The following is a 12145-nucleotide window of genomic DNA, read 5'->3' as shown; positions in this document are numbered from 1 at the left end:
TACCATAAGCCGACATAGACCTAGCATTATATAGATCAGCTATACGCGTGCGCCCGTGAGGGATAGACATAGATGACGTCATAAACGTGGGGATACCATATTGGTAAAAATTACCCCAATTTTTGATATCACGTTGGGGCGATTACCCTGGAGGCAAAGTTAGCTTGTTTGACGGTATTAAAAAATTGTTAAATAAAATGTCAATGGGCCGTTCTTTTTAGGCGTATGAACAATGAAATACCTCCTATAATTCACGCAGGTGGTACAAAACTAAACATGTTTAGTAAATAAAACGTACAATATAATGTATTATGGGTTTTAATTTAAAGAAATCGCAAATCGCAATCACACCAATTAATGTACACCACATTTAATCTTCACATTTGTTTTTTTTTTGGAATTAGAAGTACGAAAAAACTTAGAGGTCAAAATTACCCATAAAATTATGATATTTTCATCTGGTATCCCTAACATGATTGTTATGCAGCTAAATTAAGAAGAAGTTTAAAAATGGCTGACCTCAGACTCCTACCTACTTACGTAATTTGGGCGGATAATTTTACAAATAATGTTTTGTTAATTTGCGTAAATAATTGTGATATTTTTATTGAAATCGTTTGATTCTACATTGCTTTGAGTGTAACGTAATTTTACGATGTTATTCTCACATATTGCGTTAAGAGGAAGGTGTAAAATACCGTACTTACGTGTGAAAGGTTATGATCTCATATTTTTGCTCAGAGCTCCTATTACAGCCGATTACAGAATAATTCACCATTATTTTATCAAAGTTCAAGCATTTAAAACGCTAACCATCACTATATTTCATAAGAGAAAGCACAATTTCATACAAAACAACAATAATTAAACAAGCAACGAACAAACATGACATGTCACGTACTTATTTGTTTGCCACAACCTCGGTTGTGGCAGCGGTGGAAAAGTGAAACTATGACAAGGAGAAACAATAACAGCGCTTTCTCTGCTACTCTTACTGAAAGATACATAAGACTATCCCGTTCGGTCATGTTCCCCCACCCCTCATGACCGATCCAGTTTATACTAGATTCATGACTAAACATGACGGCACTGCAAATCCTGCCAGGTCGGCCAGGCAACGTCGCCAACGTCATAGTGGCAACGCCGCACGCAACGTATTTGTACACGACATTTTTGACACACACATACGTAAAATTGATGAAAAAATTACGTTGATTTATGTATGATTTCTGTATGAAACAAAGTTTTTCTATTAATTTAGCGCAAACGAATATTCGAAACTAGATAAATGAGCAAATATTTGTGTAGTAATAGTGTGTAGTGCCTTAATTAAAGCAGATTGAATTTTGTATGAAAATCGAACCACCTTAAGTTTTTACACAAAATATTCCAAATTATTGACTAATATGATAAAATATTAGCACACAACTGAAGAAAAACTTATAATTAATTGTATAAACCGGCTTTTTACAGTTTTTATGCTGTTAATTTGACAAAATATCGTTAAGAAAACTTTCGGAATTTCATAATTACCTGTGAAATGAATGTTTGCCTGGGTTATTTCGCCCTGTGATACTACAATCCGGCACACTACACGACACCATCTTCACTACATTACTTTATTGTACGTTTTCTTCCTGATTTCTTTTTATTTTCAAGATTAAAAAAAACTTTTATAAAAAAAAAAGATAAACCGACTTCAAAAAGGATGAAATAAAATATGATCCTTTTTAGGGTTCCGTGTTTAAATATATGCGTTACCAACTGATATGTTTGAAGTCGGTGCCAAGCAAAATTTTGAACCATATATTCATAGTGATTTTGGTGCAATTCGATAAAGGCTGCGGCTATATAAGTATGTACGTTGGATTGCCTAACGCAGCGTACTACGTAGGCGAACAACACGCGAACGCTAAGCAGCACGTCACGGCGCCTTAATTAATCCTTTGATACCTATAGAAGTGTCCTACGTGGGCGATCTCTTTGCGAACGCGAACGCCTTGGGCCCGCCGCGCCGCGCCGTGTCGCTTCGCTTCGCGTTCGCGACTGTTCGCCTATGTAAGACGCAGCGTTACACGACGATAATAAACGAACTTTCTGTAGGTATTTAAGAACACACCTCAGAACAGAACACACGGTTGAACCTTCTTGACGCAGTTCGTACCATGCTTGTCGGCACATTAGTGTAAATCTAATGCGTTTATTTGTCGTCGTATTTTTTAAAGAGCATTTCTTACTAATTCTTGAACAGTCCATAGCACGCAAGTGTGGGATTGGGACTGAGTTATTTTCTGTCGCTTATCCAAAGGACTACATTTCAAAATATAAAACAATTTAAGGAACCTTCATGCCAAATTTCAGCTAAAGCGGTTCAGTTATTTAGCCATGAAAAGGTAACAAAGAGGCAGACAGAATTACTTACACGTTTATAATATTTGTACAGTTGTAATGGGATTTATATACATAAAGCTCATTATTTTTGACTGGTTTTGTTACTACTTGGCTTGGCACCGACTTCAAACATATCAGTTGGTAACGCATATACTTAAACACGGAACCCTAAAAAGGATCATATTTTATTTCATCCTTTTTGAAGTCGGTTTATCTTTTTTTTTATAAAAGTTTTTATTTTTCCATTTTTAGTTTTGACATTATTAAGAGCGTGACGCATGAATGAAAAACATAATCATGTTTAACTCTAAATTCGTAAACTTTATTAAATAATCAGAATTTTCCTCGAGTCCGTCTGGGAAATCATTCCTGTCACTAAATCCATTCTCCGCCCCGCCACTGTCCCAATCCCTCAAACTCCCCGATCACTCAACCTCACAGCACATCAACCCCTGATCACTGAACCCCTCGACCCTAAACCACCAACCCCTAACCCCAGACTCCTAACCCTAACCCACAATCCCTTAACTCCCAACCCCTCAGTCCCCGACCCATCAACTCACCTCCCCTCAACCCCCAAACCCCCCGAATACTAATACCCGCTACCTTCACCTCTCACACCTACCCCTCACTTCTCAGTCTCTGGTTGTTTCCAACACTACCTACATCAAAAATCATAATACACATACGAGGGAAGTTCCACATTTCGTCCGTAGTCTTCATCATCAGTAGCCTTACCACAAGATTGACATTGATATATTCGCTATCGTGTGCGTAACTTACTGTTTATGCATCTCGCTCGTACTGGCATATTAGTGTACAAAGTTACGAAGACGCTAGCGAATATTTAGTGTCAAACTCGTGGTTAGGCTACAGTTGCACTACATCAAATTGGTGGTTTTTGGGAGGAAATGCTTGAGTTACTTTAGAAAACACCGAAATCACCATACACGTGCCTTTAAAAATTGAGGAGTTCCCTCAATTCCTCACGGATTCCATCATCAGATCATAACAAAAAATGTTACGAAAACACCTTGGAGGTACTTCTTTCAAACAGAAAAAGAATTACTCAAATCGGATCATGGGTGCCGGAGTAATCGCTGAAATCATTATGATCAAAACAATCATCATCATCAGCTCCACTTCATCAAATTGGTGGTTTTCGAGAGAAAATGCTCGAGTTGCTTAAGAAAACACCCAAATCACCATACATGTGCCTTCAAAAATTGAGGAGTTCCCTCAATTCCTCATGGATCCCATCATCAGAACAGCACCAGATTAATATGGGACCACCTTGGAGGTAGTTCCTTTCAAACAAAAAAAGAATTGTTCAAGTCGGACCACGGGTGTCGGAGTAATCGCTGAACATCCTACATTAAAAAAATCATCATCACTATCATCAAAACAATCATCATCATCAGGTCCACTTCATCAAATTGGTCGTTTTCGAGAGAAATTGCTTAAGTTGCTTATGAAAACACCCAAATCACCATACATGTGCCTTTAAAAATTGAGGAGTTCCCTTAATTCCTCAGGGATCCCATCATCAGATCAGAACCAGATTAATATGGGACCAACTTGGAAGTAGCTCCTTTCGAACAAAAAAATAATTACTCAAATCGGACTACGGGTCTCGGAGTAATCGGTGAACATACATAAAAAAAAAAAAAAAAATATAGCCACAACCGAATACAGAACCTCCTCCTTCTATGAAATTGAAGTCGGTTAAAAATACGGCAATGCGCTCCCGGTCGAGTTGGGCCGCCTGTCACTCAAAAATGGTTACGTTTTATCATTTGTAGTCTGACTCTTTCGCACTCATGGGATGTTCATATACGTGATGCATAGACCTAGCATTATATAGATCAGCTATACGCGTGCGCCCGTGAGGGATAGACATAGATGACGTCATAAACGTGGGGATACCATATTGGTAAAAATTACCCCAATATTTGATATCACGTTGGGGCGATTACCCTGGAGGCAAAGTTAGCTTGTTTGACGGTATTAAAAAATTGTTAAATAAAATGTCAATGGGCCGTTCTTTTTAGGCGTATGAACAATGAAATACCTCCTATAATTCACGCAGGTGGTACAAAACTAAACATGTTTAGTAAATAAAACGTACAATATAATGTATTATGGGTTTTAATTTAAAGAAATCGCAAATCGCAATCACACCAATTAATGTACACCACATTTAATCTTCACAACATTTGTTTTTTTTTTGGAATTAGAAGTACGAAAAAACTTAGAGGTCAAAATTACCCATAAAATTATGATATTTTCATCTGGTATCCCTAACATGATTGTTATGCAGCTAAATTAAGAAGAAGTTTAAAAATGGCTGACCTCAGACTCCTACCTACTTACGTAATTTGGGCGGATAATTTTACAAATAATGTTTTGTTAATTTGCGTAAATAATTGTGATATTTTTATTGAAATCGTTTGATTCTACATTGCTTTGAGTGTAACGTAATTTTACGATGTTATTCTCACATATTGCGTTAAGAGGAAGGTGTAAAATACCGTACTTACGTGTGAAAGGTTATGATCTCATATTTTTGCTCAGAGCTCCTATTACAGCCGATTACAGAATAATTCACCATTATTTTATCAAAGTTCAAGCATTTAAAACGCTAACCATCACTATATTTCATAAGAGAAAGCACAATTTCATACAAAACAACAATAATTAAACAAGCAACGAACAAACATGACATGTCACGTACTTATTTGTTTGCCACAACCTCGGTTGTGGCAGCGGTGGAAAAGTGAAACTATGACAAGGAGAAACAATAACAGCGCTTTCTCTGCTACTCTTACTGAAAGATACATAAGACTATCCCGTTCGGTCATGTTCCCCCACCCCTCATGACCGATCCAGTTTATACTAGATTCATGTAAGCCGATAATAACGACAGGAAAAAAAATCCATTAGAACCAATAAAACTCTCAATACTTGTTGTTTAAGCTGATTTAAACTTTTTTTTTACTTTTAGATGACTTTTAGTTATAATATTGTCAAAGTTCGCTCCAGACTACGCGGCGCGAAGCCGCGAACGCGAGTGTGGAGTCAATTTCGCTGATTAGCGAACTAGACTCCACACAAAAAGTATACATATAACCACTACCTCCACACCAAAGAATATAATACTACACTTGCGTTCGCGGCTTCGCGCCGCTATTCGCGCACGAGTGTGGAGGACCCTATGGATATAATATAGAATAGAATAGAATAGAATATTTATTGCTCTCATGTTGGTGTATAGGTCTTACTCTAAGTACAATAGTTCCATTACAACATGTTACCCTAAAACATTAAAATATGCAAAGACAGGGGTACATAAATCTTTCAATTATAGTTTGTCAAGGGACTGTCTCATTTTAAAAACATAGACAGAGAGAATCAAACTATCTTTGTCTTACACTAGTACTAGCACCCAAAAGAAAAGGATGAGTATAGTTTTCTTTGTTCCTATTTACTGACAAGATATTCCTAAAGGTCCCTCCACACTCATGCGTGAAATACGGCGCGAAGCCGCGAACGTAAGTGTGGCGTCGATTTCGCGGATTGTTCACGCCTTCGCGCCTAATCCTAGTTCCCCGTTTTTCGTCGGTTTATTAGCCCGCGTCAAAGGAGGCGCGAAGTGCGAACTGGCAAGACTCCACATTACACACTATTTTGACTCGTATGTGGCAAGATAAATAATAATTATATTATATAAAGCGGCTATATTTTAAGGTCCCTCCAGACTATGTCCATGAATCGCGGCGCGACTTCGCTGAGAGAACATGTCGCGACGTTGACGTATGACTCCACACTCGCAAACTTCACGGCGATTTCGCAGTTTGGTTCTCGCCAAGATGGCGAAAAAGCATCAGCTGATCAAGCTTAACTGCTAGTTATCTATGGCATCATACGTGATTTGCTATTTTTCCATTTTGTTTTATTGTAAAACCGTAAAATATAGCCGCTCTATACTACGCAAACTCGCAAACTTCACGGCGATTTCGTACTTTGGTTCTCGCCAAGATGGCGGAGAAACATCAGCTGATCGAGCTTAACTGCTAGTTATCTGTGGCATCATACGTGATTTAGCTATTTTTCCATTTTGTTTCGTTGTAAAACCGTAAAATACAGCCGCTTTATATAATATAATTATTATATCTTGCCACATATGAGTCAAAATAGTGTATAATGTGGAGTCTTGCCAGTTCGCGCTTCGCGCCTCCTTTGTCGCGGGCTAATAAACCAACAAAAATCGGGGAACTAGGCGCGAAGGCGTGAACAATCTGCGAAACGGCGCCACACTTACGTTCGCGGCTTCGCGCCGTAATTCGCGCATGAGTGTGGAGGGCCCTATACGTCAACGTCGCGACATGTTCTCTCCGCGAAGTCGCGCCGCGATTCGCGGACATAGTCTGGAGGGGCCTTAAAGATGGAGTCTAAACACAGACTACAAAGAGTCTAAAGCAAGTCTAAAGCTTCCATTCACACTCCTACATGGTAGTCCGCCTCATTATGTAGGATTGTGAATGTGGTCGCGGGACTACATGCGCATGAAAAAAAATGAAAAACATGGAAATATATGGGATACTTGGCAACACTGGCGCACGTGTGCGGCAGTCTGTGAGGTAGATCGCACCGTTTTGACGGTTCGGTGCAATAGTGTGGAAGTCCACGCCAGTACTACCTATTCCTAGAACTGCTTCAAGGTCGCGGTGCGGTGCGATGGTGTGTTACGACTTTACAGACTGCCGCACACGTGCGCCAGTGTTGCCAAGTGTCCCATATTTCCATGAAAAAAATGAAAAACATGGAAATAGAAATATGGGACACTTGGCAACACTGGCGCACGTGTGCGGTAGTCTGTAATTCCATAACACACCGATTGCACCTTGTTGACGGTTCGGTGCGATAGTGTGGAAGCCCACGCCAGTACTACCTATTCCTAGAACTGCTTTAAGATCGCGGTGCGGTGCGATGGTGTGTTACGAGCTTTAATACCTTCTAGTTTGTAATTTTTATGTATTTAATCAAAATAATAGGGTAATTTTAAGGCCGCACAATGACCTTGGTGCGGTGCGATGCTGTGTTACGCCTTAAAATTACCCTATTATTTTAATTAAATACATAAAAGTTACAAACTAGACAAAATACTGACGAGCACAACGTCTTTTACGCTACCTCAAATATTCTTTTCTTAAATGTCGACGAAAGAAAAAAAACATACTTATCTTTTACCTCACGTCATAATCTCAGTCATAATCATCATATCTGTCTGGCAAAAAAATCACATTTGAAGGGGCATAAATCCCTAATAAATTGAACCTAGTGATAGTCTCAATTATATGACGATCTTAAATTTGTATTAAAAAAATAAATGGCTTCGTCACGCATTCAGGTAACCATTCTTTTATTTATATATTTCATCACCCTTTGAATAACCACTCATTGCTACGATCTATATTCGTATGTTTCTTTCAGGCTACTGCGCGGCATTTAGCTAAGACGTTCAAGAAAAAAGGCAGGTTTGATGTTGGAATAGCAGCTGACTTACCTCAAGCATACAAGAAATTTTGGCGAGAATGGAAAGTTTTGAAACCCGCTGCTGTGCATTTCGTCCCTCAGGAGGGCAAGTGGAAACGAGACGAGCTGACGGGAGAGACCTTGCCCATTCAAAACGTCGCATTTCCCCTGAAGCATCCTACGGAAATACACGAGGGTATCTGGGGTGGTGAAGCTGTGATTAAAGGTTATTGTGTTTATGTAATGCCATTGTTTGCCAACATTACTGTAACACGGTAAAAATCTTAAATAAGTCGCCTTAATAAAAGGGCGGGAGTGGTGTGGGGTGGAGGGGACCCCCCCCCCTCCAACTTTCCCCCCGCCGGAGATGCTTGGTTTCTGAATTATTCATGGTTATAACAGTGCCAAAGATGGCTGCCCTCCCTCTGCGCCTCCGGGCTTTTATATACACTCTAGGGGTAAGGACCACAAAGACCACATGGGGTTGGTTTTGACAAATTCGGTTCCATGACAAAAAACAGAAAATATGCTTGGCTCAGGATAGTGGTGCTCAGATTCGATTTTTGGTATGTATGGTGTACAAAAGTAGCCACAAAGTATTCAATGAAATCAAAAAAATAAGGCTGTTGTGCGTTTTGTTTCACTTTATATTCAATAAAATAAAAAATAAAAAAACTTCAATCATTTAAAAATAACCCAAAAAAGCCCTCCACAGCATCAGTTATCCTCAAACAAGGCGACTTATTTTAAGATCCAACCCGTCCAAACTACTGTGTAGTTCTCGTTTGCAAGTTTTTATTTATTTTTATAGTATTCTTGTTTAGGTTTTCAAAAACGGGATCCTCATAAGCGCCGCGTACCTCACTACTGGGTCCCAGTATTGAAACGTACAGTGGTCAAGTCCGAAGTCCTCAACACTCATCTCTCAGTAACAGTCACTGATCGGACTATTAGACTCATCAATGACCACTATGGATTTGACCATTACCTGCTCAAGACGCCGGCCTGTGATCTGGTGTCTATGCTAGCCCTGAAATTGAAAAAGCACATACTAACGGAATTGATGAATGGATGCCCAAGATATGCACATGACTCTACAAAACAAAAAGAAATTTATGAGGAATATAAGACTTATTTGTCTTCGGTAATTATTTCTTTTTAATTTTGTGTAGTGTCGAGTTTTTATTCTTTTACATTTAGTGTATTTATTTTGTAGCTGTATTATTATATTAACGATTATGTGTTGCCACACTTCATATGGCATGGCCAGTAAAGGGGGTTGAGTATTATATCACCTATATGATCATAGACATTGTTACCGTAGTAGCATTCTGCACCAGAGTTCTTTAGCATCATACTCTTCATAGTACTCGAAAACTGAACTAAGCAACATTTTAGAAACAATACTTTTATTTCAGTACACTCCAGAAGAGATTGAATGGTATGGATTGACCTGGTATGAGGCTCTGTGTAAGGTAGCTAAGCAGAAAGAAGCTGCCACCAGACCTGTACCTTTAAAAAATGTGTACAGAAAGAATTTAGTGGAGAAATTAAAAGCAGCTGGTATTGATGGTAGCCATGCATCTGCAGAGGAAATTTCGTGAGTATAGTTTGGTTACAATTCTTTATATTGGAATTGGATATTATGACATTGCACAGTGCATTCATTACTCATACTGAAGAATCACTGGTCAAAAACGCTAGTCTGTATGGGTCCTTACTCCTTACTATACCCAGTTTTTTTTTTAGATTAGAAATTTTAAGTAGTGGTAACTTTTTCCTCCAATATTAAATCTGTTTTTTTTTTTACATTGTTTTGTAACATTTTATACATATGATTGTACCACAATATTGCGGATGATACCAAGTTATTTGCTGACCCACTCATAGATTACAGCCAACTACAAGATGATCTAGATGCAATAGCAAGCTGGTCAAAAGAATGGTTAATAAATCTGAATACTGCCAAATGTACAATAATACTTCACATAGGAAATCGGAACCCCCGTCTGACTTACAACTTGGAAGGCGCTCCACTAACGGCTGTAAAAACACAAACTGACCTAGGTGTTAAGATCTCGGAAGATCTAAAGTGGGAAGAGCACATATCTACAATGGTTAAGAAAGCCAGAAGCATGATTTACCTCATTAGGAAACCTTAACACCGGATATGATGCTAAAAATATACAAGACATACGTCAGACCCATACTGGAGTATGCGTTTCAAGTCTGGAGTCCTTACTTTGCCAAGGACATTGAGATACTGGAGAAGGTCCAACGGAGTTTCACGAAACTGCCAAGGCAACTTAAAAACAAGCCATACGAGGAGAGACTAAAGGAACTGAAACTCACTACCCTAAAGCACCGCAGAGAACGCGGAGACCTAATAGAGAGTTACAAAATACTATCTGGGCACTATGACCTCAAGGATTTTCAAGAGATGTTCAAGCGCAACAACAGAGATCGTCTGAGAGGTCATCACTTAAAGCTAGAAAGGCATAGGTCTCACAGTAACCCTTACAAACACTTTCTGAGCAACCGAGTAGTAAGGGCTCGGAACAAACTCCCGGAAGACGTAGTTTCAGCACAAAATGTGAACCAGTTTAAAAATAAATTAGACAAGCATAACACTACATCTAATACTCGTTCATGATATATATCTTTATGATTACTGGATACAGGCCATATCAGTTGCCATAACTGCCTGCCTGCTTATTAAATAATAATAATAATAATAATATTAGATATCATAAGAACAGACGGGCAGACTATACACTATGTTGACGAGTATATTTACTTGGGCCAGTTAGTCTCTTTCAGCAACAGGCAAGACAAAGAAATCGAGCGCCGTGTCGAAAACGCCTGGAAGAGCTACTGGTTCATGAAAGAGCTGATGAAGGGTAGCCTTCCACTGTCACTGAAGCGAAAACTCGTCGACATGTGTATCCTGCCCGTCCTAACCTACAGTGCTCAAACATGGTCACTCACAGCGAGTCAGAAGTCCAAGTTGAAGGTATGCCAACGGGCTATTGAGCGCAGCATTTTAGGTGTGAAGAGGACCAATCGTATCCGGAACACCACGCTGCGCGCAAAAACCCGCATTGCTGACGTCGGTGAGAAGACTGCTAGGCTCAAATGGGACTGGGCCGGTCACGTTTGCCGCATGCATCCAGACAGATGGGCTAGCATAGCCACCAAATGGATGCCAGAAGAGGGGCGCGGACCCGGCGGGCCCAGACGGAGATGGCTGGACGACCTAGACACCTTTCTCAACAACTGGCCGGAGGAGGCACTATATCGGGAGTCGTGGAAGACAAGGGGAGAGGCCTTTGCCCAGCAGTGGGACACCATAATAGGCTAGTAAAAAAAAACAGCATTTCAGAAAAAAAAGTTAATTACATACCACTACTTTTAGGGGTAGAAAAATTTTAATTTTAAAAAGAAACTGAGTATAAAGCGAGGTTTAGACTAGCAAGAACTTGCATGAAATTTCCATTACATTGCGGTATCTGATAAACATTTTGAATGCAGTTTACCTTAGTAGTCAGCAATGTAACGTAAATTGCATGCAAGTTCTTGCTAGTCTAAACCTCGCTTAACAAAGAGAATATTGAGAACTGATAGATCGCCTCTGTATACTTCAATAATATTCACATTTTTTAGTTAGTTATTTTAAAAGAAAATAATTATTGTATTTCAGAAACACCACCTCCTGGTTGTCAAAAATGAACCTGTTTGGGAAGAAAGACGAACAAGCATAGTGAAGTTATGTAGTCAAATGATAATTAAAACAAAATGTTATGTAAATCTATCATTAAAAAAAATAGATAGGTACCTAGTGAAGTTATTAATATAGTTTTGTTTTTTTGCGAATTAGTTTTTGAATGAAACCTCATGTCACAGAACAAGTAGTTTATTAATACACATATGGGTTGTTTGAGATAGGTTTAAATTTTTATCATATAATAAACATTTGATACTTATTCTATTTAAAACTATTCACAATGATAATCATGTCTACATCTGTTTTTAATTTTAATGAAAATATGAATTATTTGTGCACAAAGGCATAATTTGTCTATATTGGCTATCAAAAATAACAATTTAAAATACTCTATGATTGCTGCCTTAATACTAGTTATGTCATCATCTAACTGTATTATAACATAATTAAAATATACGAAAAGCTTAATAGCTTAGCTAATTTGTAACATGCAAG

At 38.7% G+C, this 12145-nt stretch overlaps 1 protein-coding gene across 1 annotated transcript; it reads left to right on the top strand.

The window, feature by feature from the left end:
- Positions 1-7640: 7640 nt before the first annotated feature.
- Positions 7641-11799, top strand: LOC134741696 (large ribosomal subunit protein bL28m). The gene is made up of 5 exons (XM_063674573.1): positions 7641-7801; positions 7885-8152; positions 8751-9070; positions 9345-9526; positions 11627-11799. Exons 1-5 carry the CDS (start codon positions 7781-7783, stop codon positions 11685-11687), a joined length of 852 nt encoding a protein of 283 aa, XP_063530643.1. The 5' UTR covers positions 7641-7780; the 3' UTR covers positions 11688-11799.
- The last annotated feature ends 346 nt before the right edge of the window (positions 11800-12145 follow it).

The sequence above is a fragment of the Cydia strobilella genome, chromosome 5, assembly GCF_947568885.1.
Source record: "Cydia strobilella chromosome 5, ilCydStro3.1, whole genome shotgun sequence".
NCBI lineage: Eukaryota > Metazoa > Arthropoda > Insecta > Lepidoptera > Tortricidae > Cydia > Cydia strobilella.
The sequence above is the reverse complement of the archived record's forward strand: the minus strand, read 5'-3'. Positions and strand labels throughout refer to the sequence as shown.